General features: G+C 46.7%; 1 protein-coding gene across 1 annotated transcript; it reads right to left on the bottom strand.

The window, feature by feature from the left end:
- Positions 1–121: 121 nt before the first annotated feature.
- On the bottom strand, positions 122–23,833 carry TMPRSS3 (transmembrane serine protease 3). Its single transcript, XM_066254949.1, has 13 exons — positions 23,752–23,833; positions 22,264–22,408; positions 17,718–17,828; positions 16,741–16,857; positions 16,241–16,364; positions 13,269–13,394; positions 12,012–12,055; positions 11,159–11,324; positions 10,339–10,508; positions 8,397–8,492; positions 5,161–5,303; positions 4,342–4,494; positions 122–811 (listed from the first exon to the last, which is right to left on the bottom strand). The coding sequence occupies exons 1-13, from the start codon at positions 23,770–23,772 to the stop codon at positions 794–796; spliced, it is 1,434 nt and encodes a 477-aa protein (XP_066111046.1). The 5' UTR covers positions 23,773–23,833; the 3' UTR covers positions 122–793.
- Positions 23,834–27,667: the final 3,834 nt, after the last annotated feature.

The following is a 27,667-nucleotide window of genomic DNA, read 5'->3' as shown; positions in this document are numbered from 1 at the left end:
GTTGTGAGAATATGAGATGGTTCTGCTCTGCTGAGAAACCTGTTCTAACAGAAAAATGCAAGACCCACAATGTACCCACAAAAGATCAAAATAAACAAGTATTTGCAATTCAGCTGTTGATTTCAATTTACATGAGCAGTCAGTACACATTCAGACAAGCTCCACCTGACGCATGCGACAAGGGGACATGTGCCCTGTGGAAGTGAGCAACAATCATACATCAGGCACCAAGGGTTACAAAATAGAATAGGCATAAATCTTAAAACTAATCGTTTGGAGATTAAGTTCCCACATGCAAAAAGAGATCTTGGAAGTAGAACATCTAGTTTTGGTTCTGGTGACTAGGGATAAAAATGTGTGGATGGTGACAGCCAGTGACTGAGATCCTGCAGTTCTGGGCTCATCCTCCTTCACCGGGTGGCTGAAGGGTCCACTGCTCCACGTGGGAGACTTGCATATGTTGTCCCTCATGTGGAAGGACTGCCGTGGAGAAAACATAATTGACAAGGGGGAAAGGGCAGCACTCCGGAAGTGTTCCTGTTTTTGTTCTTAGTGAAGGTCAGAAAGGCACTGCAAGGTCATTTTAGTCCAACGCCCCAGTGGCTTGTCAGAGGTATTTGTAGCAGGTTGTTCTAGATGTAGAGGCTCCTCCTTTCAGCTCTGCTGTTGGTGCCATAAAGCCAAGCACTGAAGGCATTTGCTCATGTCCAAGTTTCCAGCCAGGAATACATGGAGGGACGGGGATGTCTCCCTCATTGTGGCAGGAACTCAACGTGGTGGCTTGTCCCCTTCTTCAAGTTCTCAGGTCCCTCTAGAAATAAAAACATAGGTATTATCTATTTTTGTTATTTATTGATTGATTTTTGAGAGACAGAGAGAGAGAGAGGAAAGCATTCATTTGTTGTTCCACTTAGTTGTGCATTCATTGGTCACTTCCCATATGTGCCCTGTGTGTCCTGACTGGGGATCAAACCCATAACTTTGGTGTTTTGGGATGACCCTCTAACTGACTGAGCTAACTGGCCAGGGCCAGGTGTCATCTTTTTCACATTTTTGCAGCAGTCAAGTCATTCCTCCAACATAGGATCGTTGGGCACCTGTATTTACCCTGACTGAAGCGCCCACTGTCCTCCACAATTAATGGGGACAGAGTCAGCCTCTGCTGGAGGAGGCTGCCAGCTTCACGCAGATTCCAGCTCAGTGTGACATAGTGCTCCTCCCTGTATGCACTTCCCAATCTGCCAGCTTCTGAATTTTTCATCACTGACCCAAGAGGTCTTCCATAGTTTCCACTTGAACTTGCCAGCTCTTTGCATTGAGTTCCTAAGTCCTGGCCTGAGTCAGAGCAATTTTTTAAAGCCCCGATGAGATAGTGGAAACCACTGGATGAAATGAAGATGACCCAGCAGACAATACCATCAGCTCATAAATGGGCGATTTTCTTCATGATGTGTGAGCTCTGGGAAGGCCTCACACCCATGTTGCAGAGGAAAAGCTTAAAGTTCAGACACCCTGGGGAGGCTCTCCTGGGAAGGGATGCCGCTCTGGGTCTCCGCTGGGGAGACCTGAAGGGAGACTTGCAAAAGGGCAAGTCCCACACAGCTCCTCCACTCTCATGGAGAGTAGAAGTCCTTTCTAAGCCTGATAGGTAGCCACATGGCCCAAAACTGGGTTCTCAAAGGGTGTTCTGAAGACCCTATGCATCAGGATCACCAGGGACCTCATCCTATACCCCCGATCACTCTTGAGAAGGTCCTGAGAGGCTTCAATGTCCACAAATAACCAAGAAGAGTCCTGTGCCCCCACCCCTTGCTAGAGAACTGCTGATTCTTCTGTGCAGTGTGTGCTGGGGCTGCAGTTGTGCTCTGGGGCATTAAGCAGGTCCCCTCACCTGTAATAGGAGGACAGCCCTAGGACCTGCCACCCATGATGATGCTGAAGGGAAATAGGCTGAGACCTTGCATGGTGCCCTGTGAGAAGGGTCCAAGGTGGCTTTGGAACCTTGCCCTGCCCCCAGCTCTCCTCCACAGCTTGAAGACTGGGGAGTTGATTTCTTCCATTGACATCCGTTTCAAGCTTAACTTTCATGATCAGTAGCTTGGTCACACGGACCTGCAGCCCCCGCCTGAAGCCCCATGGAGGTTATACCTCCATAAATTCATGGGCAAATTCAGGTCCCAGCTCCTGCTTTCCTGCCCTCAAGCCATCATGCCAACACTGCCATCTGCACCCCAGGCTCCTGCATATAGGAAATGGCTGAGAGATTAAACTGCAGCCTTGAGACAAGTCTTTGGTGTGGATTTCTGAAGCCAAGTCCTGTAGGGGTAGAACGCTGCCCCCCGTAGCCATTTTCCTACACACCTGGGGGCATCGGTTGGTCATTCTTCTCTGCACCTGAATCCACTGTAAACTAATTTGACCCAGGCTCTACTAATTTGCTTGATGAGCAAAGACATGAATAAATACGATGAGACTGCAGAAATCTGGGCCCTCAGTCCTAGAGACTGGGAGTCCCCTGTACCCATCTTTTCTCTATGTTGGATGGATCTTGTGTGTGTTTTTTCTTAAGTCCTGCAGCGCCTTCCTTTCATGCACACCCACAGCTAAGCTGGTCTCAGCACCTGCTCAAGGGCCATTGAGGCCACCACAGTGAGGGGGCTGCCTCACTTGGATACTTTGTAGAAGGCTAGTGAGTTTGGACTGAATTTTGTGCTAAAGAGCTTAGTGCTGGGCCAGCCTGCTGATTAACAACAAAATGAGCAACAGCAGAAGTGTCCCAACAGGCATGTCTTCCAGCACTGCTGCCTGCCCGCCACTAGCCAGGCATAGAGACAGGCGCTCTGTGCACCTGCAGAGGGCATGCAGCTGCACAACAGGGGCTGGAAGTCAATCCACGCTGTGTCCCAGACCCAGGCCTCATCTTCACACAGAGGGAACCATTGCGTAACTTCTCACTGAAAGCAAAAACTTCCCAGAAAGACCTGGAAATTAATACCCAAGGCACATTAGGAGTCTGATGTCCTTCTTAGTCAGAGGCGGGTTTAACAGAGAGTGCACTGGGCGCGTGCCCTGGGCCCCGACTTCTGAAGGGCCCCGCCAAACCCCAACTTTACACTTCTTTTCTAATGACACCAAGTTTGGTTTTATATGTGCAATTTTAACAGTAATAGTACATAATATATTTTATTTATTTAAAAATATGGTTAACAAGTATTTTTATTTTCCCTATCTCTCTTTTTTTAAGAGGCCCAATATTTTCTTCTGTGCCTGGGGCTTCAACCGACGTTAATCCCCTCTGTTCTTAGCCCATTGTTTCAAGTTAAAAGAAGCTTTTAAAAAGGTCTTTGATCCACATGGACAGAAATCAGACTACCTGACACTAGAGGCTAAGGGAGAGGGCAAAAGGGAGTCACTGTTTAATGAGGTTTTGTTTTGAGAAACAAAACCGGGAACCAGATAGAGGCAGAAGCTGCACAACACCGTGAACGTGCGAAATGACGCTGGACTGTTCACTTTAAAATGATCAATTTTATATAATGTAAATTTTGTCTCAATTTTTAAAAAGGGGAGGTGAGGTGTCTTTGAAACTGGTCCAAAGCATGATGTAGGGCTCAGAGTCAGAGATTAAGACGACAAATATTTGTGGAGTGCCCAGGAGGTAGAAGGTACCTTGCAGTCCAGGCTTCTCTGTGGCCTGGCCTCACCTCCCTGTAGCCTTCCCGCCTGCTTCCCTGGGACAGGTAATAGCACCTGTCCTCTGGAGTTGGCTGTGGCACTCTGTCCCTTCCAGTCTTCCTCCCCACCATCTACAGGGCTCTCCCTGCCTGGCCTGGTCCTGCCAAATCAGCCTCACTGATCAGTCTCCCTCCTCGAGGTATTCCCACCAGAGAGCTCCCCCCCCCCGCCCTGAGCACAGAGCTGCCCATGCTTCTCCTAATCAGAGACTCTCTATCTCATTCCTGGCTCCTGGCAAGCTTCAAACACCTCAGTGGGTGCTGGGGGTCCTCTCTCATCTGTCTCTCCCTTGTCCACCCTCTCTTCCATCCATGCACATGCTCACTCTACTTGTTCCCATCCCCAAGGGCTCTTCTCGATTGCCTTTCCTCCTTTCTCTGATTTGTAAAGACACAGTCGCCCACATGTGCCCAACCTGCCAGGGCGACTCCCACACAGAGCTTAGCTGTGGGTGAAACTGCTTGTGTCTGATACCAAAGGGCACAAAGTCACTGCTTGATGAATCAACAACTGATTGTTCACTTCCTGGCTCTCTGCAGCAGGACTTGAGGTCTCTGGAGGTGGACTGATGGGGACCAGCATGAACTGGACTGGCACTGTACCCACCTCCAACTGCTCGTGAATCCAGTCCAGGAAGGAGGTGATGCGGGTATAGACCCCGGGCTTGTTCACGTCTGCACAGCCGATGCCAAAGCTTGTCGCTCCCACCAATTTCCAGACCCTCCTCTCCTGACACACCAGGGGTCCCCCACTGTCTCCCTAGACAGAAAGGAAAGTGTCTAAGGACAACAGAACAGGCACCCTCATGACTGTCCCTTGTTCTAGTGCAGAATTCCCCCGTCACCACATTACAAAATCCAGTGCGAGGATGGCTCTGTGTTCACCCCTGCAGCCCTTCCAGAACTGAGCAGGCATTCCTGACAGTGGGCTCTGTATCCATCCTAGCTGTCCACCTGCCAGATTCTATATACAATGAATCCATGAAGGTCCAGGAAGCCATGTGCCGCTGAGGGAGTGCTCTGAGAGGGAGGGTCTGCCTGGCCAGGGGGCTTCAGCTGACCTCCAGACCCAGGCAGAATTGGAGTCTCACTCACTGTGGCTTTGGAGGCCCACATTCACCAGTTCCTACCCACCTGCCGACCTTTTTGTCCCCTGCATATTCTGAGAACCAGGGTGGGGAGGGAAGGATCCTTGAGACCCCTCCTTTCACCCAGCACCCAGGCAGAGTGGGAGCACTGGGTAAATATGGGCTGGCCTAAAAAGGGTGATATATCTTGAGCAAACTTCTTCCTACACCCTGTAAATTTGCTTTTGCATCATTCATAGGGTAATGCTGGCAGTGGCCTGTCCCATGGGTTGAGTCACCATAACAGAGCCTTTCCTTACCTACTGCCTTGGCCCCTGGAGGTCACCATGGGTCCCTACCTGGCAGCTGTCCACACCGCCTTTCAGGTAGCCGGCACAGAGCATGGAGGGGGAGATGATGCCACCATACACGTCCTTGTGGTTGCAGATCTTGTTGGAGATTAAAGGCACAGCTGCATGATTGAGGACTGGGGAGGCATCGCCTATGTCAGAGGAAGAGGGGGACGTGCAGTGAAGAATTCAGAAAGCGGGCATCCGGGGTCGGGACCAGGGCCAGAGGCATGCCACCGACACTTCAGTGGTAGAAACGGCTACGCCTGCAGGTGGATGGCGGGGGAAGGGGTCTGCTATGAGGCACCAGCCAGCCCTAAGACTCTCTCTAATGAGGAACCATGCGGGCCCTGCTGCTGAGGTCAGAGCCACCCACTTCCCTAAGGGGGCCAATGTGGGAGGAGGTGGGAGCAATTGTCATCTCCAACAATGTCCACTCATCAATGTCCAAGGACTTCCCCAACATCTGCCCTGGGTCAGGCACTTGCAACACACAAGTTTGTTTTGTTCTCAGGACAACACAGGTCACAGAAAGGAAACTGAGGCTCGTGAAGGTCACATACAGCTTTTGGAGGCTCCCAAAGACATGCACGTCACAATCTTATGTGGCAAAAGGGACTTTGCAAGTGTGATAAGACCTTGAGATCGGGACAATATCGAAGGCTATCCAGGTGGACCCTAAATGTGATCACAAGGACCTTTGAAAGGGTCAAAGAAGAATATGTGATGATAGAAGCAAAGGTCAGGGAAGAAAGAGATTGAGGATGTTGTGCTGCTAGCTGTGAAGATGGAGGAGGGGGCCACAAACCAAGGAATGCGGCCTCTAGAATCTAGAAAAGGCAAAGAACCAACACTTCCCAGAGCTTCCAGAAGCATTGCAGCCCTCCTGACATCTTGATTCCAGCCCACCAAGACTGATGGAGGACTTCTAAGCTCCACAACTATGAGAAAATGCATTCATGTTGTTTTAAATCACTGAGTTTGGGGTCATTTGATGCAGCAGCAACAGGGAACTCATACACCTGCCATGCATCAGCCTCAGCACTGGCCCAACAAGATTGACACCCTCCAACTTAACCTGTTTGTAAAATGGATTATCTGTGTGTTTCATAGGCTTAAAGCAGTGCACACCCCCATTCACATTCCTATAGTATGTATACGCAGGTGTGGGTCTGTGCTCCACAAAACCTTCGTTTTTACTGTTCTGAGTGTGAGTTACAACCATGTTTTCTGCATGTGCTTCCCCAATCTGCTCACATATCTACCGGCCCCTCAGGGGGGTCACCTGGCCATGAGCTTGGACTGAGATGGCACCTGTCCTCACCTGATACACAAGGATCCAGTGAAGACAACACAACACTCCCTTCAGGTACTCCAAGTTCATGAATAACAACAGGAATAAGAACATGGGTGGGGAGCACAAACAGAATTTCAGACATTCCACATCCCCTTGTCTGAGCCAAAGGTACACAGCACCCCTGTCTCCTTGCCCTTAAGCCGGGCACAAACATAATGTCCCCCTCAGGGGCTGCTATGAGCATAGATAGCAACACATTATTCAGCTCAGCACCTGGTACATGGTTAAGTAAAACTTAAAATATTTATGGAAGAAGTTTCCACTATGGGCAGGAAGGCATAGGCAGCTATGGGGGTGAGACCCTGCACTGACCTCTGGATCTGGGTCAGCCCTGTGCGCCTTGGACATTGAGGAAGGGACAGACTCAGCTAATGAGTCTCAAAAGGAAAAGACTGAACCTTCTGTCTTGGGTTGAATTGCTCCACACCCCCCCTCAAAAAAAACATGTCCACCTGCAACCTTAGAGGGTTTGGAGTAGGGTCTTTGCAGGTATAATTAAGGTAAGAATATCGAGATAAATCCTCCTAGATCAGGGTGGGCTTTCACTGCAAAGCCTTTTGTTCTTTTAAGAGAAAGGAGAGGGACATCTGAGACAGGGGCACAGAAGGAAGGGCATGAGAAAATGGGGACAGAGACTAGAGTGATGCCTCTACAATTCAAAGAACACCAAGGGCGGCTGGAGCTGCCAGGACCTGGAGCAAGGCCAGGATCAGATTCTCTGTCAGAGCACCCGGGGAGAATCAGCCCCCCACAGCTTGGTTTCAGACTTCGGGCCTCCAGAACTGTGACAGAATAAATATTGCTTTAAGCAGCCCTGTTTGGGGTAATTTGTGAAAAACAGCCCCAGGAAACTAGCATTCTTCCTACTAACAAGGAAAACTGTAGATGGAAAACCTGAGAACTGGGACCATCTTTGTGTCCCACACTGATGAGAGGATGGCACAGGTTTCATCTGCGTATATTATTTTTGTTAACATTACTAATTAAGGCCCTGGCCAGTTGGCTCAGTGGTAGAGCATCAGCCCGGCGTGTGGACGTCCCGGGTTTGATTCCAAGTCAGGGCACACAGGAGAAGCGCCCATCTGCTTCTCCACCCATCTCTCCCTCTATCTTTCTCTTACCCTCCCATAGCCATGGTTGGAACAAATTGGCCCCAGGTGCTGAGGATGGCTTCATGGCCTCACCTCAGATGCTAAAATAGCTTGGTTGCCAAACAACAGAGCAATGGTCCCAGATGGGCAGAGCATTGCCCCATAGGGGGCTTGCCAGGTGGATCCCGGTTGGGGTACCTGTGGGAGTCTATCTCTCTGCCTCCTCACTTTCTCACTTAAGGAGAAATTTTTTGAAACCACATTACTAATTATATTATGATTATAGGATTAAGGCCCTTGTTTGTCAGCTTTTTCTACTTGACCTTTGTAGGATGAAATAACACATTTATGAAGGTCACACAAGACAAAAGCTCCTCACCAGCTACAAATTCGTCTTCTGAATAAACCTCAGGAGGGGTCTCGACTGGGCACCTGTGCACTTAGCTAGCATAGCGGGGGGGAAAGGATGGACTTGGAGGAAGTAGAACCACCAGGGGTGCTGGCAGAGGTCCCTCCATGGAGATGTGTGCACCATTCTCCTTCATAATTTATTTCTCTCCTGAGAAAGGCTGCAATTTCATGACCTAAGACAAATGGAACCATACTCCTGACCCATAACCACTCAGATGACTGTGTTTGCTGGAGCAGTTGACTCACACCCCACAGTGGAGACAGGGGGGCACCCACAGAAGCATGACATTGGGATATGGGAAGGGAGCTCGTCAATGTGGATGTCTACCCTGGCCCTCTCAAGTCTGGGCTCCCTGGATGCAGAATCTTGATCTCAGGCCACTGACCTCCTTCCTCGGTGGCTCCCCATCCCGACGTCCAGCACATTTTTCCATCAGGGAAGTTCTCTTCGGAGTTGGGCAGACAAATGGGTTGGATCATCTCTGTTTAAAGAGGAAAGAACAACTCTCAACTCTGTCTGAAAAAACAACTAGTCCTATCAGCCCTAAACTCTCTGCAGGGCGCCAGCAGTCTCCCAAAGAAAAGTCAAGCTCTTGGTCATTTAAAAACGATTAGCTCTGAGCAGGGACCCCTCCCCCACCAGAGCCCTAAAACTTTAAAACGACCCTAGACTGTGGCAACTTCAGTAAGTCTAAACCAGGGTCAGCATTTATTCTGGAAAGAGCCAAATGCTCACTATTTTAGGTTTTGCAGGCTGAGTGGTCTCCCCAGCAACCACTCAACTCTGGCACAGCAGCGTAAAGACAACCACAGGCATTGGTCAACAAATGCGAGTGGTTGTGTGCCAATAAAACTTGATAGGCAAAGGGTCAGATTTGGCTCATAGTTTGCCCACCCCTGGTCCAGACTGTGGGTACCTTGCTTTATAAAACATGCCTCCACGAACATTCCTATCTGTCCTGACACACCTGGAAGCACAAGCTTGCCTGTCCATGTGGGCTGTGTCACACAAGCCTCTCTCAAGGTCACTGTCACAGTTGCCACAGGGCTTTCCCATGAATACAGGATGAGCTATACTAAGCTTTTCTGCATATGATGATCATGGAATGGTAGAGAAAGACTAGGGGAGGGTTCATTTTAACTTTATCAAAGTTCAAGTGTCAGCACTTCGTTTTGTATAATCAAATATCATTAAAAATAGCTAACAAATGAGCACCACTGCTACAATTTCTCTTTGTTTCTCTAGAAGTATTTTCTCCAGAGTGTTACATGTGCTACATGGTAAGCACACTGATGCCTGTGCCAGGTCAAACCTGCACTGACCTTGTGCCAGGAATCTGCTCCCATTCAGGCCCTCATTAATCACACTCTGCCTGCACTTCAAGCTGCTCTACCCTTGGGAAGGAGAAGGGAGCTAGAATTTACTTCGGAATAGGCTCATAATGCTTTGTTTGCAACTGCAGAAAGTGTGACAGTTCTATCCTGTGTGATGCAGCTTTTTTGTAACGTCTAGAGGTCAGGTTTGGCATCAGGTCTGGCATCTCCCCTAGAGAAATGAAGACTGCAGAACTCAGCAGCTGACTGGGCGAGAATGCTTCTGAGTATTTTAGGGAGCTGACGATACCCAGTATCTTCCAGATCATAAAGAAATGACTCAGAAAGGACCCCACTACAACCAGCTGGCTGGCCTCGAAAATACTTTCGCTATCGACCAAATCTGAGACACTGGGCAGATATTGGGCAGGTGGGTGGCACTGGCAGAAGACCTCACCACAATAAGCACTGGACAGAGAGAAAGCTCTTTGTCCCCATGGGCCAGAGATCCCCTTCCAGCACTACTGCACCAGACAGTCTGCCTGGGCAAGCCCCTTTTATCTCTAGGTGACATCTACAAGAAGAAAGTGGCACCAGTAGGAGCCCGAGGGGGACTAGACAAACCAAATTGACAGAGTAGAACCACAAAGCCTCTGAAATTAAACGAGCATCGGTACTGCAGCACACAAAAGCAGACCCAGACCTGCACGGTGCACCTGAACTTGGTGACCTCTGCTAAACTTGAAGATGTATGTAGGACCCAGCATCTCCTAACATAATAGCCCAGATGTGCAGAACACGACTGAAAATTTCTCATCATACCAAGAACCAGGAAAACCTCTACTTTTACAAGAAGAGAACCAACTGATGCCAACTTGGACAGGAATCCAATGTTGCAATTACCTGGTGAGGACTGTCAGACAACTGTCCTAAAAATGCTCTGACCAGTAATGACTAAACTCTCTTGAAACAAATGAAAACAACAGAATCACAAAGAAACCCAGATGGACGCACCATTGAAGCTGAGTGGCCCTGCCAGCTTCATAAGGGCAATGTCATTGCCCAGCCTCTTCGGCTTGTACTTCCTGTGGTAGATAATTTTTTCCACCAGGTGGGAGGGGGCAGGGCTGTCCAGCAGGGAAACCAGGCCCACCTGGATGGTCCATGACTTGGGGAGGTACAGGCTGCAATGAGAAAATGGAGAGGGAAGATAGGAGAAGCCTAGCCGCTTCACCCCGTGGACCTCATGTGTCCTAGATCCAGCACCAGGGAGGTGGCAAATACAGCATGGCCCTGCTTACCTGTTTTCAAATCTACCTCTGCCCCCCTGCCCTTCACAGCACAGACCCACCACACGTACTTTCTACAGTGGCCTCCCACCCCGCACCACTGAGTGAGGTCAAAATAATAGAGTATTTCTTGGTTTTCTTCTCAGTTCGTCTCCCTTGAGAAAGACTGCTCTGGGTGGCTCTTTGTCCCTGACCACCCGGCATTGTCTCTCACCCTCTTGGCTACAACACGGTCTACCGTAACCAGCTACAGGGACGTCTCAGACCTTCACACCAGTAGGTTTCCTCCTGTGGGAGAGCTTCCTTCCTTCTCTTTCTAGCTTTCCTGTAAGAGCCCTGGGTCTAAGATCTACACAACCGATGGTGATGGGTCCATGAGGAGGGAGGGTCTGTCCACATGGACATCACTTGTGATGATCTCGTCTGTTTGTCTGCTCTCTCTGGACCTGCTGTTGACCACCCCAATCTGCCCTGCCCCACCGAGGCCCAAACTGGGCGGGTCTACAGGAGATGAGGACCACACCCAGGAGGTCAGGAGCACTCACTCATAAACACAGTGGGCAGCAGTGACAATCCACACCGGGGTGATGACAGAGCCCCCGCACAAGTGGTAGCCCTGGAACTGAAGGCTGGCCTGCCAGGGCCACTGCGCAAGCGAGGACATGTTTCCACCCACGATGCGTGAGCTGTAGCCCATCCTCAGACCGCAGGCTGCCGGGGTAGAACAGTGTTGGGGTCCGTCCCACAAACCTCTCCTCTCCCTGACGTCCTGCCACCCTCACAGAGCTCACCGCCCGGGAAGAGTGTTGGGAGAGGAAGTATGGAGTGAAGGGGTGGGGGCAGGTCACCCAAGACATGGGATGAGTGGCTGTTATGAGGGTGCAATGAGAAGAGTCCATCAGAGCCAAGAGCCCGATGCTGGAGCACCCCTGCCCCAGATGCCCATGCCCTCCGGTGATGACAGCGCAACAGAAGTATGGGAACCTCCCAAAACACCCTTCTCACTCACACGAGCTTGTGTGCACCCGCCTGACTTCTCCAGACCCACCCCTGAAGTGTCAATGCTCCCCTCTGCCAGGAACAAGGAGCGTCTGCCTGGGGGTGTGGCTCTGGGGCACTGAGCAGCCTGAGCACACTCTCCCTCGAGGGGGCAGGGGGAGGAGAAAGTCAGGCCACTGGAGCCGCTATAGTAATGAGACATCATGCACCGTGGTCCTGTCTACTGCTGAGAAGTCACTCTGGCCACCTCCCCCACCCGACAGGTAAGACAAGGCTGACCCTCCTCTGAGGTCCACAGAGCTCCCACCTGGCACCCAGGGCAATGGGATGAGGGGAGGGGGCAGGCGTCTGTGAGCGAGCTCTTGCTTCCATTTGTCTTTGTGTTTCTAAAACTCTTACCTGTGCACTTCAAGGTGACCACACGGCCTGAGGCACATCCTTCCCTAAAGTGGAAAAAGAGTGGGCTTAATGGTAAATAACCAAGGCCTGTAAAAGGAACATTTTTTTAAAACTTAATCTTGGGGTTCAAGAAAAAGAAACTCTACTCCCCTGCTCTTGAATACAGATAACAATTTTAGTCTATGTAATAGAATTCATTAAAAAACACCTGACGGCGGCGCAGTACTGAACTTGTGACGGGGCATGGAGCATTCTCAGCTTGGGATAGCTGATGGTTACAGATGGAGGAGGGGCTTTGTCTGTACGCATGCACTGGGGTCATTCGCACGTTCATTTTACCCCATGTTCTTCACTGGCCCTGGGGAACATGGAGTGCCCACTGGATGGATGGCAGGCTCTCCTAGCATGAAGTCTTAGCAACCTGGGACACACACGAGGGCGAGGACTCCTCCTAAAGCAGAGATGTGACTGTCCCAGAAATAACAGGCATTCCCCCCCTCCCCCACGTGGGTGGGAGCCAGGCACCTGCTCTTCTCATAATCCACCTGATCCCTCTGTAACCTTTCCTGCCTTCAGAGCCCCAGTCCTGTCAGGAGATGAGCTGACCCTGCGGATTGCATGTGTGTCCAAGGCTGACTATTCATAACAGGATAGACAGCTGGCAAGCTGCTGTTTCCCAAAGCAGAGAACACATTCTCCTTGGGGTTTGGTCAAGGCGTCAGGAAGAACATCTGGAACTCAGATTCAGAATATCTGACTGTATCTCCACTCACCAGGCAGGTGACTCTTCTAAGCTTCAGGTACCTCATTGTCATTTAAGGACACCTCATTTTACCTTCCTCGTGAGTTGTTGGAGGAAACACAGACTATAAATGGTATACATTAAAGGACTTTGTGAGCAAAGACAGACCCGTTTCTTTCTTAGTTTTTTCTTCCTAATTTTTTTCTCTCCCTCTTTTTTTCTTTCCAAACATATCGGAGTGCCTGCTACATGAGGTACAATACAGCATTTATGACATGCACATCATTGTTACTCCTTTACCCTTCTTCCTCCCTTTCTCTGTTGGTCATGTTTGCTGGTTTGGGGTTAGGTTACTGCCACCAGTCAGTGTGCCCACCCAGACTACTCACAGTGGCCATGCCCCACCTGCTTTCAGAGTAAGTACTCCCATGCCTCTGCACCCTCGTGCAGCTGTGCACAGCCTCACAAACGCAGCAGTGATGACAATGCAGACAGCAGCCCTGCCTGGCACCTACCTCACATACACTGAGTGGTGCAGAGTGGTCACTTTGTCATCTGGCAAGAGGTGATTGACGGAAACAAAGTCCTCTCGGAACTGCTCCTCCAGCAAGTCCACTCTGAGGGTGTCTGAACTGAAGTAGCTGCAAGCACATTGGAAATGTAGGGGCTGAGTGAAATTAACTCCGTGCTTCAAGTCAACCCGCGTTCCAGCCACAGCATTGCAGGTACCTTACTGAGGAACATGTCATTATCTCCACCCAAACTGTCAATATGTCAAGTCACAGCATTACAGGTATCATACTGGGAGATGTCACCGTGTCCCCCCCAAACCATCAATAGTTTTTTCTTGCCAATATATCAAGACTTTCCAAACGTAGTAGAGTCTGGATAGACCCATCTGGCCCCTACCCCACAACTCCATCCATGAGACTGGCTCTGAGCACCGAGGCAGGAGGACCACTTCCTGATGCAGTTGGATGGAACCTCCATTCAACTGAACTGACCCCTGCTCAGCCTGAAGCAAGCCCCGGAGGGCACAGAGCACAGAACTGGATGGGTGCTTTCAGGTGGGCACCCAAGTCGGGATGCTGGGTTCCCCGGGAGCAAAGGTCAGGGAGCATAACTTTCCTAGTCTGTCCAGAGTGAGCATGGGTTTCCACTGGAAAGACAAGCACATGGAAGGAAGAGAGTCAGCGGGGGACACCAGGAGCCAGCAGATGGCGAAGTGTCAGGAAACTGGTCTTCTGGAGAACAAGGAAGGTCTGATTTTTTAAAAGACAAGTGTTTCAAGAGTTACAAGGTGGGAGGTGGTAAATGGTGGCCATATCCCCCTTTCCTCGTGGGATAAACAGAACACACAGCAGTCAGCCTGTTTCTCTCGCTTACACACCAGCTACACGGAATACAAAGTTTAGTCAAGTTTGAGTTTTGAGGAAATTTAACTAAGGCCATGGCAATGGCCTGCCCAGCTGTCCCAGGCATTGCTCAGGTGCTGACAGAGCAGCAAGCCCCACGAAAGAGCTGATTGTTACCCAGACAGATCCTGATGCAGTGGGCTGGACTATGCATCAGGTTGCGGAATGCAGAGGGGCCCCAAAGGCTGTGACTAGAGCCCTATAAATCATCCAAGCCTCCATGTGGAGCAGGAACCACAGCTATAGACCCCATGGGGCGTCCTGTGCACCAAGCTTGCTTCTACATGCTCCCAAGGTCGCTTTACCCTCAGGTGACCCTTTAGAGCGGGCTCTGTTATTGTCCCTATTTTTGAGGGACAAGTTACATAAGTGGCCTGAGTGTGCCCTGGGATTTGAACCCAAGAAGTCCAACCTGACAGCCTATTGTCTTTGTTCATCACAGATCTGACATGGGATACAGCTGAGCAGAGACAACCAGAAGAGAGCTTAAAGAAAGAAGTAGAAGGAATAATTTACAAAGAACACAAGAGCAAACCCAGAGCTGAAGCGACAGACAAGGAAGAAAAGAACAGGCTGATAGCAAAGAAATCAGTCAATACTGTTCAGGGTAGGAAGGACTGTCCCCCCAGGTAGATGGGCTGCACAGAGAACTGAGGGCTTCCCAGGAAGAGCAGGTGGAAGGGAAGGGGTGACGGAGGCCTGTGCTGAACAGAGGAGAAGCCCAGGGACCGGGGACACGGGTTGTTCTCCAGGAGGGAGAGGAGGGGAGACAAGGGAAGGATGCCCTTGGTGAGGCCGCAGAGGGACCTCTATGGGGCAGAGAAATCCTGTTTGCAGTGATGGAGTGTGTGGGGTGTGTGTCTGCTGTGTGATGTATGTGTAGTGTGTACAATGTGATGTGCGTGGTATGTGAGTATGTGTATGCATGTCTGTGGTGTGTAGGTGATGTGTGTGGTGTGTCAGTGTGTGTATGTATGTATGTAGTGTATGCAATGTATGTGGGGGGAGGTATGTGTGGGGCTTGCATCTGTGTTTGTCTATGAAGAGGAAAGTCTACAGGATTCTCACAGGCACCTGGGAGGCAGTATGTGCTGTGCTCACTGAGCTGAGAATACAGCTCAGTTCCTGGGGAACACAGAGTCACTGGGGGATGCAGAGACAGATCTCGGGGTAGAGGGTGGAGGGCCTTTGGGGTTTCACTGGCTTTGGAGAAAGAAATTGAGAATATGTGCATCAAATTTGAAGTTGGAGCCTCCTGGAGGGTTCAGGGCAGTGAGATTTTAACCACCCAAACCGTTTCCTTGGATACAAACAAGGATGTGTTTTCAAGTTCACTCTTGTCACCAAGCTCACTTCCTGTGAGGCAAGTGCGACTCAGGAGACTGCCTGCTTTGAACTCAGAATCAAGAGCAAAGAAAGAAGGTGACATCATGGCCCCCATGGAAGACAGTTGTCGTCCATCAAAGGAAGGGCAGGAGAGAGAAGGAAGTCTCCCAATCAAGGAGAAAATTTGTCATCTCAATGCAAAGTCAGACAAACAGCAAACACTGAAAAGTGAAGATTTTACTAGAATTGTTCTTCCTCCTACATGTTGCTAAACAACTGTCTTAAACAATTGTATTTTCACCAAATTGGTGGCTTTTTGCACTTGGTTGTCTGGGGCTCCTTGGAAAGTGTGTGCATAATTGAAGATATGACCACCAGGAACCAGTGCGGTGGTGTCCGGAGGCCACTCTACAGCTGCGACCAGCAGAGTTCGCAGGTTGTCGTCATCTCTGCAGCTCTTATCACATGGTTGCATCTAGGTCTGGCGTGGACATGAGAGACTCTCCAGAAAGCCATTTCTTATGTGGTCTTGAGCAGTCAGTGTGTCAGGGCCTTGGTTTGCACACCGTAGAGTGAGCAAAAGTCTAAGGTGAGATGTCAAGCATCGTGGGGTTGTCACAAGGGTGCAGTTTGAGAAGAGGTGAAGCATTTCTAAGCTGCAAGCACCCAACTAAAGGTGGTTGTCTTTCTTTATCATGATCACTATTAATGTTTTAACAATTGCCTGGAAATGGTCTTTGAATTACCTTGGAAACCCCAGCTGGGCGCAGGCGATGTTAGCGTGGTGACCTTTCCAGTCGTCAGAGCACATGGTCCTCCAGGCAGCCTCTGTGAACACCTGGAGCACGCCATTCTGGCCACTCACACGGACTGGCCGATGCATGAGCACAACAATCCATTAGTGGCCAGCAGAACCCTGAGACCACAGACAGCTTAAACCCTCCTCTGCTGAATCCAACCTGCTCCCTATCCATAGCATCCATCCTTTCAGGGCCCTCCTACTGCCTAGACCCCTTGAGTTCTCTTGGAGATCTCATTGCTCATGGAGTCTCCTCCCCAACCTAATTTCAGCTTCATGGAACATCGCTCCCTTAACAACTGACCCAGGATCCCCTGTGGGCCAGTTGGCAAGGTTAGGACATAGCATGACACTGGCATCGACTTGGATCCGTTTTACAGATGAGAAAGGCCAATGCCAGTCGTGCTGACTTCCTCCTGTGTCTACAGTGAACAGTCATGACCTTACCGCATCGGTACTCATCCTCCCCATCCTTGCAGTCTGACACGCCATCACATCGCGCTGTCAATTCAATGCATTTAAAAGACGACCGGCACCTGTACTTCCCGGAGCAGTCAAAGTGGACTGAGGACAGGAGGAGACCACAAGGTTAACAGAGGACTCCCTCAGTGTGCAGCACTAACTACCCGCCTGCCCATGGCCTTGGGCTTGCCCATAGTAATGAAGCTGCATGCATTGAAATTGCACCTGTATCAGCAGCCCAGTTTCTGTTCCACATTCCAGGGGGTGGGGCCACTGCACACCACTTTGTCTCACTAAGTGGCTTTGAGCCACAACAGGAGGTGAATTTTGACCCTGCAGGCCTCAAGGTCAAGGGAAATAGTGCATGGCTGCAGACTAACAGGCTGAACCAGCTGAGCAAGTAGCCTGGATAAGGGCTCTCACCCCCAACCTGTCCACCTTCTGTTGTCTCTGACTCTGGACAACAAGTGAAGGCTCTGTGGACCACACAGCGGAGTAGGTGGAGAATTACACCAATCTGTATTCCAGTAATTTGAAAGAGAAAATGAGAAATTGTTCCCTATTAGAGACCATCCAAATGACTCACTTTTGCAAAAGCCACAGGCACTTTCTTTTAAAAATAGCAGGTGAGCTTGGCCTGGCCTGAATGGCCTCCTTGTTTTCTCCACCCAGCCCTACACTCTCTCCTGCCCGGGGATTCTATTTCATCAGCTGCCTTTGGACACTTCTAACTGGGCAGGTTCCGTATTGACAAAGCCCCAAGTGTGGCCAGCAGCCCTGCTGGGCCCCAGGTTGGCTCTACGTTCGTGCAGGCAAATAAAACTCAAAACCAGCAACTCCGAAGGATGTTTGCCTCCAGTAATTAAGGCTGGGTGGTGGCACCCGCTGTTGGGGGGAGCTCATGAAAGTTTAAGTGTCTGAATAGGAAGCTGAGAGCCTACTAAATAATAAATCGTACTCACTGCCCAGACCGATGGCCAGAGCTAGTATCAGCGCAATGATACCAATGACGATGATGGGGAAGAACTTCAGCGGCAGCAGTGACAGGATCTGTGCAGCCACTGCATCAGCATCTGGGAACCAAAGAGAGGGGCGGAGGGGCAAACAGCCACAGAGCAGCAAATTTAATAAAAGAAAACAAATGTAGCTGGTCATTTTCCCTCTCTCTAGTGCAGAGACCGTTTCAGCTCAAAGAAAGCTGCCTTCGTTTAGAGAAAGGGTCACTGAATAGCGGTGCGTTCTCTAGAAGTCCAGTCCCACACTCTTGGACTCCAACCCAATTCTGTGCATCCTGGTTTAAGGGAAAGTGTTATGGACTGAATTGTGTATCTGGGAAAGGATATGTTGAGGTTCTAACCCCTAGCACCCCAAGAATGTCATTTTATTTGAAAGTAGAGTCTTTACAGAGGTAGTGTAGTTCAAATAAGGTCCTTACAGAAAGGGGACACTCAAATATGGAGGCAGGCAGACACACGCACACAGAGGGTGATATGAAGAGACACAGGGAGAAGCCATGTGAAGGTAAAGGTAGAAATGGGGGAAATTCATCTACAAGCCAAGGAACAGGCAGGGAGAAGCAAGAAGGGAGCCTGCAGCAGGTTTCAGAGGGAGTGGGACCCTGGATGCCGAGACAATATTTCTGTTGTTCTAAGCTACCTAGTTTAAGCCACCTAGTGGCACTTTGTTTTGGTGGCCCTACGAAACCAAAATGAAGGGAAGTAGGACACCAACTTTCAAGGACATTTTCACACAGAAGAAGGTGACATCATATAAAATCCAAACAGGCTACTTTAAGGAGAGGGAGAGCTGAGATCTCTGAGAGGGTCACTGGATGATGTAGCAGACTGGTTCTTCATGAATCTTGTGCACAGAGGCACTGCTGACCCTGGTTCTAGAACATCTTTCTGAGGATGCTGGCAAAGCAAACAGCCTTAGAAGACAGAGATAATGTTCCTCCAGAGCAAGGGACAGGTTTATTTACTGCCTAGCTCAATTAATATAATGTCTTTGAGGCAAAGTTAGTGCAGGTCTGCTTGTGGTCCATCATAAAGATTCAGGTTCCCCTAGCTGTGGGTCCCTCAGCTGTCATGCAGACCTACTGTGTGCACAGCCTACTCCTGCTCTGCTGCACGTTGCCTCCGTGGGACTTGGTGGGCAAGAGCAATAACTCAAACAGGATGCAATGCCACTTGTGCTGTGAATAACAAAGTCTTCTGTGTCTGACCCAGGAGTCCCATGCCAGCATCCATGGAACTGTGGCAGGTTGCTTGCACCAGACCCTTCCCAGTTCTTCCCTAAAGTACCCAGTAGACTGAGTGGAAAGGGGACGAGAAGAGCATTTAGAGATCCAGAAGTACAAGGCTCTCTGTGCAACCAGGAGCATGTCCATCAGCACCCTTTGCTCTCCAAATAAGGTGCCGTTTCAGGCAAACCATCTCATCAATTCTGAGAATACATCCGTGCCCAAGTTGCCTTCCCTTAAATTAGAAAGATTGTAATGTGGGAAGGGAAGAAAGCCTTCCCAAGGTCACACCTTGGCTCAGGACAGAGACTGCCTCTACCTCTCTTCTCTTGGTCTAGAAGATGTTGAGCTGAGAGGTCTCCCAAGGAAGACCCAAAAAACCTCTCCTTATCTATAGTTGGAAACACAACTTTACCTTCTGGCAATAATGTGACTATAAAATGGTCAATATTATTCAAGGCTGACTTAAAAAGAAGAGAATTTAAATACAAACAAGGAAGAAGAAGTGGGATGGGAAGGAAAAGAGGAAAGAATAAGCAAAAGAAAAGGTAAAAGGGAAGGAGTCAAGAGAAATAAGGAAACGTATGTAACACACAATCCTCAGTGACCGTGACAGATACAGAGCAAGAAAATAGGAGACAAGAGATGAACGGTGAGCTCTGTGGCCTGGTTGAGTAAGCAGTTGTTTGGGTTGTGTTCTTGGCATCTGTTCTAAATGTCTGGTATCCAATAGTTCTTGATAAATATTAGTAAATTGGATGGATGGATGGATGACATCATAATAATAGAAGTTGTTATAATGAAGGGTTAGAAGTCAATTTCTTTTAAGGCAACCAGTGCATGATCTTAAGTTAGCAGAGCAGATGCTTCTTGTCCACCCACACCCAGCCCCCTCCAGAAGCCTGCACCAAGTTAATAAGTCTGCCCTGCTGAGATGCCTTCTCTCCATTAACAATGTAAAAATTAGCAGGATCCCCAAGTATGACTTATATCATTTCAGTTGTTCTCTAAGAGTTAATTTAGGAAATCAATCCAGATTGTAGAGTCAAAGGTTGTTGTTCAGTAGAACCTCTGTATCAGTTCACATTGTTCCCTTCACTGTTCTGCCATGGTACCCTGTGGGCGCTACCATGGCTCCATCCTCACTCCTTATTCTGTCTTTGAGGGCATGTTGAGAGTAAAAAGCAAGATGTACAACATTGCTCCAAAGAGGAATGCAAATGACAAACAAACATAAAAAGAACCTTCAACCTCTCTGGCGATTAAAAACAAAAATTAGACATAACTATTGCCAATTTCCCAATACATTATTATTGTTATTATTACTATACCCACTACAGTCCAAAGTGAAAAGTCAATAATAGCTGTGTTGCATAAACTTTTCAACAAATTTGAAATATGTACCAAAGTTTAAAAACAGATGAAATTTTTGACCTAGTAAATCCATTTCTAGAAATCTACCCTAAGATGTCATCATAAATAATATATATGAATGTTTACCTACAAGGATACAAACAAGTGACATTTATAATATTGATTCATGCGAAACAGCCTACATGACCAACAGAAGAAACTGGTGAAATAAAAAATGGTATAGAGACATTGGAATGATAGAAAAAGGGGGTTGGCAAACTTTTTCTGTAAAGGAGCTGATAGTAAATATTTTAAACTTTATGGTCTCTGTCCCAACTCTCAACTCTACTATGGCATGAAAGCAGCCATAGATATATGTGAATAAATGGCAGTGTTTCAATAAAACTTTATAAAAACAAACAGTGGGTCAAATTTGGCCCATAAGCCATAGTTTGCCAAACACTAAAGAATATTTAATTATTCAATGCCATGGAAAAATAAATGTGATATTGTTTAGTTAAGAAGAAAAATTCAAAATGGTACAAATAGCATATATCACTTCAAAAAGGAAATATAGATATGTTGATAAGAAAAAAGCAAGAAATCCCACATAAAGTACTAATAGAATTATCTCTGAGTAATGGTAAAATTGTGGACAATTTTTAAAAATCTTTTTGATTAACTGTACTTTTCAAATTTCTATACTGAATAATACATTGCTTTAAAAAGAAAAGTTTTAAACAACTTTTGTTCCTTCTTACTAATAGGAATTAAACCATGAAGGAATAATAAAAAATTAGCATAGAGAAATATGTATAATGCTATTCATGTTCATATTATTTATATTATAAAAATATTAGAAACAATTATATTCAAATGTTGATAAAATGGCTAAGTTACATATATATTTGAAGGAATTTTATAATGTTATTTTTAAAAAGACATGTATTAAAACCAAATAGCACATGAAAAATGCCTCTCTGTCGGCACTATGAATTAATGCATATTTATAGGCAATGACAGAAAGAAAATAAACACAGGTGTAAAAACCAGGTAAAAATTGGGGGTCAGGGGATTGATGGCAGGGTCGTTTTAAATTTACATTTCTGTTAATTTGGGAGAAGTATTTTCAAATTATACATCTTTTCTTTTTTTTGGTGGCTCTCTTCCCATCTTCCATTTTCTCCTCTCCTCCCCTAATATCAGATATGATTTTAAAGGAATCATTAGGGTAGCCCCCTCCTCATGCTTTCTGGAACCTCAGCCAGAGCCCCCAGGTGGTCAACTTCCCAGCCTCAGACACCAGTATTCCTGACTGACTGCATCCTGGACCAGCAAGCCACAGCTCACTGTGACAAGTCCTGACAGACTCACCAAAAAGATACTAGCTAGATAGGCATTATCTAGACCACTGTTTTTCCAAATATTTGTAACCTGTTTACAAAACTAGCTACATCCCTTTGTTGCTAGGAGCAACTCTGTGGCCTGCTGTTGGACTTTAATTTATGCATCTAATACTTTCAGTGATGTCCAGCTTCTTTTAAGTTTCCTGGAAGGACTGGGGAGCACGGGTTCTCAGGACTTTCTGGAGGGCTCAAAGATTCTGGCCAGGACCTGACCCCTAGTTCCCAGGGACAGGTGGAGCCTCCACTTCTGAAAATCACCATTCACAGAATACCAACTCCTGTGTCCGGGGAGTTGGCAAGAGGATGACCAAAGCATCCCCCTGTGATGCCCTTCTCTCCCATATTCTGTAAACCAAAGAACTGCATGTGCTCAGCGTGTGAGGTGTAAGACCTCCCAGTCAGCTATTTCCTCAGAGGGACACTCAGTTCTCAGCCACATTTGTCATCTAGATGGGAAGTGGGGAGTGAAGAGGAACGTGTGTGGAAATCACACCTGGTTCCACCTACCTGGTGCCACAGGACTTATTTTCAGATCATCGAGGCCAAAAAGAGATCTGAAGGAGAAGGGGGCTTCAGCTGCGGGTGGGTCATTCTCCCCCATGGTGACTATTTCAGGGCCTCTGAGGTTTGGCTCCACCTCCACCTCCACCTCCTTTGCCAGGAAAAACAGAAAGTGTTTGCTTCCCTGTTTATAGTCTTAGTATCAAATGCATCTTTGTTATGTTAAATCTTTGAAATCTGACAACCCACATTAAGCAAATTCATTACCAATTAATTGAAACTATTTGGTCAGAACGCATTTTTTTCCTAAACTATAGTAGATAACAGAGAAACTTCTAGAGTTAGCAAAAAACAGTGGACTTAATTCTGATAAAATAATGACTTTCCCAATGTTTGACTGATCTCAAAATCCACTAAGTACACATCTCTAGAGATACGCCCTTTTGCCATTTAGAGGTTCCCGTACCATGACTTTACAATAGATAAATTACTTTCAAAGCACATGCCTTCTCTTTATTCATCATTGCCATTTGCTCGCATAAACTCAACCTTTGCCTGTGCACAAGATACACCTACCATAAACATAAGAAGTTTTGATACTCACATAATGTCCGAGCCCCTCAAATGTCAACGGCACCAGGGAAAGGACAACTTGCCTACAGTATTTGTGGCTTTCCTAGCTCACACAGCCATGACCTAATTAAGGATGAAAGTATCTGGGCCCTTGGGGTGCCTGCCCCCCCCCAACACACATAGCAAAAGGAGGAGTGGCTGGCGACCGATGGCGGCGCCAAAGCTACACTGGGGCTCTGTTTCCTCCTGGAGAATTCCTCTTATCGCAGGGCCCCAGCGCCAGAGCCTTTGGGAGTCATGTCCAGTGACTGGAAGAGGGGCGGAGGGAGCAATGGAATGGCCAGATGTCCCAACCACACTGCAGTTCACTCTCCCAAGGCAGCAGGCATGACTTCTTTAAGAGCCTGCTTCCTCAACACACTGAACTCAAGTGGTTCCAACAGCCATAGAAACATAGACGCTTAGAGCACCTTTTTTAAAATTTTCTTCTTGTTTACCTGTTATAATGTTTGAAATTCAAAAGGGCACTACTAAGCCATTTAAAACAAACTTTGTCTTTATGTTGTTTTGTGTGGTCATAAGGAACTCAAAGCAAGAGTTGTGAACTAACAACGTTAATTTCATTCCCATTGTAAGAATTGTTTGGAAGGGTATCTGAGAAAACTAATAAATTCACAGCCAGCATTTTTTAGTTTGATTCTGGCTGATACTGGCTGATTAACCATCAACACGTAGCAAATGACACAACTTACCTTTATCACAGGAATAGGAATAGATGATAAAATGCTTCCTGAAACTTGGAACCTAGGTGAGGAAGTCCCTCCCCAAACAGGCTGCTGTTGGCAGGTTTCACAGCATTGAGAAATGTTGTAGCGTCGTCAGTTAGTGGCATCTTCTCTCCCCAGCTCCCACTTTACTCACCATTTCTGGAGCCGCCATCATTAAATGCAGAAATAATTTCCTTTTTCATTATAAATGCAAGCGGGATGGTGAGCAGGCTGTCAGTGCTTTAGTCCAATCGGGAAATATTTCTACCCAGTTACTCAGCCTTGTCGACTCAATTATCACAGCAAATGGCATGATCGCAAGCGACTGTGTAACCCAACCTGTATGTGGCTATCAGGTAGCCATCAGTGGTATGACCGCAGGGACCAGGGAGGGGAAAATGTGGTTTCCCTTTAATTAGTAAGTAAGGTAAGCAAACCTTTGCAGAAACTTCACATGAGAGAGTCTTTGGAATACAGACACTCCTCTTATTTAAAAAAACAGGCAGGTCCTTCCCACTGCTGAACAAGCACACCAAGAGGACAGGAAAAACACTTTGGTGGGGGTATATGTCCCCCCATGTGACTGAGCCCAAGTGTAGACTTGCAGCTGCTCTAAAGACAAAAAGGCAGGGAAGCTGACGTGTTCTGGCAGCCAGCACTCCATGGAGACACTGCACACTCCATTCTTCAGGGGCCTCTGTGTCTCAAGGGGTTTCTGCACACAATACGGCTTAAAGATGTTTTATCAGGAAAGAAATAGCCCTGTTGCTGTTGAAAAGCCACAGAACAGTTGATAGAGCCTGGGAACTGAGAACCTCTTTGGAAGGTGGATGTAAACCATTCATTAATTCAGCCAATATATGTAGGCCATCTGCCATGAACCAGGCATCTAGACTCAAAGCAGGTGGCAGAGAGATCAAAGCATTCACCCTTGGTCTCAGGTGGTAACAAATGCTAGGAAGGGATGGGGCTGGGAGAGGATTAGCAAATAATGGGACAGAGTGGTGGTAAAGGAAGGTCTCTGGAGGAAGTGATGTTTCAGGCAAGTCCTTGGTGATGGGATAAAGTGGGTCTTGTGAGCTAAGAGGGGAGGTTGTTCCAAGCATGAGACCATCAACACCAAAGACCTGGAGGGGTGTTTGAGAAACCCCAAGAAAGCCTATGTGCCTGGAAAGGCCAATGAACAGATCACGGAGGGCCCAGGCCATGGGAGGGAAGGACTCTGGTTTGATTTCTGTGTGGTGGAAAGCCACAGAAGAGTTGATTAGGGCAAAGCTGGGAACTGCGCATGCGCACTGAGTGCAAGGGTGGGGCTGGACGCACAGACGGACGCGATGAGGCTGCTGAAGACTTCTGCGACCATGGCTGTGACTTGGACCAACGTGCTAGTGGTGCAGATGAAGATGAGGTCTGGGTTTGAGATTGTTTTGAAGGTAAAATTGGAGAGATTGGTGATGGCAACAACAGCTAAAGGGACATATTGAGCCAATTGTGGTTTAACTCAAGTCTTGATTTCCTGCCTCCAGCACCTGCCAGGCACCTATTCGTGTCTTTTGGATTTAACACAGATTATATTTCTAGTTTATAATCCTGTCTTTACATCTTTCCTAACTACTGCCTCCATTCCCTGAATGAATATTTGCCCTCAAAGACAATGACAGGAAACTTAAAACTTTATCTTTCTTTGCTTTTACCTAAGCAGTAGGTCGTGCTCCTAACTGAAGTAGACCCTTGGAGGACAGAGTCTAAAATGTACTTTCATGGTACCTGGCATAGCAATAAGTATGTGATGGGGCTCCCTGTCCATTGAGGGGCTGATTATAAACCAAGGTGGACTAGCAGTACTTTGTAGACATGCGGACAACCAAAAGCCATTACGAGGTCACATTAATTAACATGTCAACATCTGTTAACATGTTGGGATCAGTGTTAGATGAGGTCAAAGGCAGAGCTTGTTTAGCAGCGGGTAGCAGGGAAGGGACCTATGAGGGTGGTTAAACTTCCACCACCAAAAAGTAGCCTCGCAGAAAGTTTACCTACAAACCAATTTCACTGAGCTCAAAATAAAATTTTGAAGAAACAGAAATCAACGTATCTTGGGCTGGCATCTCATGTTCACCAAGCCAGTGTCTTAAGTGGTCTTGGTTTGGAGATTTGAGAAGGGGCATCCTACCCCTTCTCACAGCTCTCCTGGGAACTGTGAAGCTGTCCTGACCATTTGCACATAGTTTGAGTTCCAGGAGAGGTGTCAGCCTCCACCTTGATCCCCTTAGTGACAGAAGGAATGCTTTGCGAGTCAGTCACAGGGGAAACTGTCAATCAGGAAGATTTAGTATTTTCCCTGTTGACCTTGAAAGATAACTTTTCAAGTTAAGAAAAAGGATTAAGCTAGGTGGGCATTTTTTGGCTTATACAAATAAGATAATTCTAAAAGAGAAATTTACATTTTAATATGTTATAAACACAATTGCTCATTATTTAGAACAGAATAATGTATTTGAGTAAAGGCTATATTTCAGACCCCAAATCTACTTTTCCCCCTCTGGGTAATAAGCTTTGTTTATTTTCAGACTTTCAAACTTAAGCTATATAATTCATTTGTTGATGAAATTATTTCACCCTTTAATTTGTCAAAGAAAAACATATTATTTAAAGATATAGTTAATTTACACTTAAAGGTGAAATATTGAAACCTTTTACTCTGAGGTGGAGAATAATCCAATGAGATTCACCATATAGACCAGGGGTAGTCAACCTTTTTATACCTACCGCCCACTTTTGTATCTCTGTTAGTAGTAAAATTTTCTAACTGCTCACCAGTTCCACAGTAATGGTGATTTATAAAGTAGGGAAGTAATTTTACTTTATAAAATTTATAAAGCAGAGTTACAGCAAGTTAAAGTATATAATAGTAATTACTTACCAAGTACTTTATGTTGGATTTTCGCTAAGTTTGGCAGAATAAATCTTTATAAAACAACTTACTATACTTAAATCTGTATTTTTATTTATACTTTGGTTGCTCCGCTACTGCCCACCATGAAAGCTGGAATGCCCACTAGGAGGCGGTAGGGACCAGGTTGACTACCACTGATAAAAGACCATGTTTAGTCAACATTTGGAGTCCAAGCAATGAAACCAAAGAAGAAAAAAAGAAATAGAAGAAAAGAAAGAAAGGAAAAAAGAAGGAAACTAATATGATTATCTTGATAGACATATAAAAAAAAGCATTTCGTAATATTCAATATCCACTAATGGATTTCTGAAAACATCTCAGCAAATTAAGAGTAAAAAAGAATTTTCTTAATTTCATAAAAAGGAGCTACCAAAACAGGTACTTGTATTCAACATTGTACTGAAGATCTTTGCAAGAACAACATAGCAAGATGGGAAAATAAAGTTTATAAATACTAGAAAGTGAGGGGAAAATTGTGATTATTTGAAGATTACATAATTGTATACATAGAAGATTTAAAAGAATCTACAAAATATTAGAATTAATCACCGATCTGAGTTAGCTATTGTATGGCGTCAATATATAAAAATTAATTATATTTCTATATACTGGAGATAAATGAAAGTAGAAATTATTTTTAAACAATAACATCAAAACCATAGGAATAAACAACAACAGAAGTTTAAGACACTGGAAACTACAAAACATTTTTAAAAGAAGTTCAATAGAAAGATATACAATATTATATTCACTGACTGGAAGACTCAGTATTGTTAAATTGATCTAAGGGTTCAACATAATCCCAAACAAAATCCCAGCAGGCTTTTTGTTGGTGGAAATTAACATACTGCTTTTTATTGTTCTTGTATTTCTTCCCTTTTCTTTTTAAAAATCAATTTTATTGAGGTTTAATTTTCATACTATAAAATGCACCCATCCTAAGTGTTTAGTTTAGTCAAAATTAAAGACCTATGCACCCATATATTCACCACCAAATCAGGTTATAGAACATCTCCATCACCCCCCAAAACTCTCTCAGACCTTTACCTTGGGAAACTATTGTCTCCTTTCTGTCTCTATAGATGAGATATTACCTTTTCAGAATTTTACTTCA

This window comes from Saccopteryx bilineata, chromosome 2 (assembly GCF_036850765.1).
Source record: "Saccopteryx bilineata isolate mSacBil1 chromosome 2, mSacBil1_pri_phased_curated, whole genome shotgun sequence".
Classification (NCBI taxonomy): Eukaryota; Metazoa; Chordata; class Mammalia; order Chiroptera; family Emballonuridae; genus Saccopteryx; species Saccopteryx bilineata.
The sequence above is the reverse complement of the archived record's forward strand: the minus strand, read 5'-3'. Positions and strand labels throughout refer to the sequence as shown.

Bases quoted from the DNA above. Each gene is read 5' to 3' on its own strand.
- TMPRSS3 (XM_066254949.1), bottom strand. From the start codon at position 23,772: ATGATGGCGGCTCCAGAAATG. The intron at 12,056-13,268 runs GTAGGTGCCAGG...TTTCCACTTTAG, and splicing joins CACCACTCAGTGTATGTGAG to GGAAGGATGTGCCTCAGGCC. The intron at 4,495-5,160 runs GTAGGGACCCAT...CTTTCTGTCTAG, and splicing joins GCGGTGTGGACAGCTGCCAG to GGAGACAGTGGGGGACCCCT.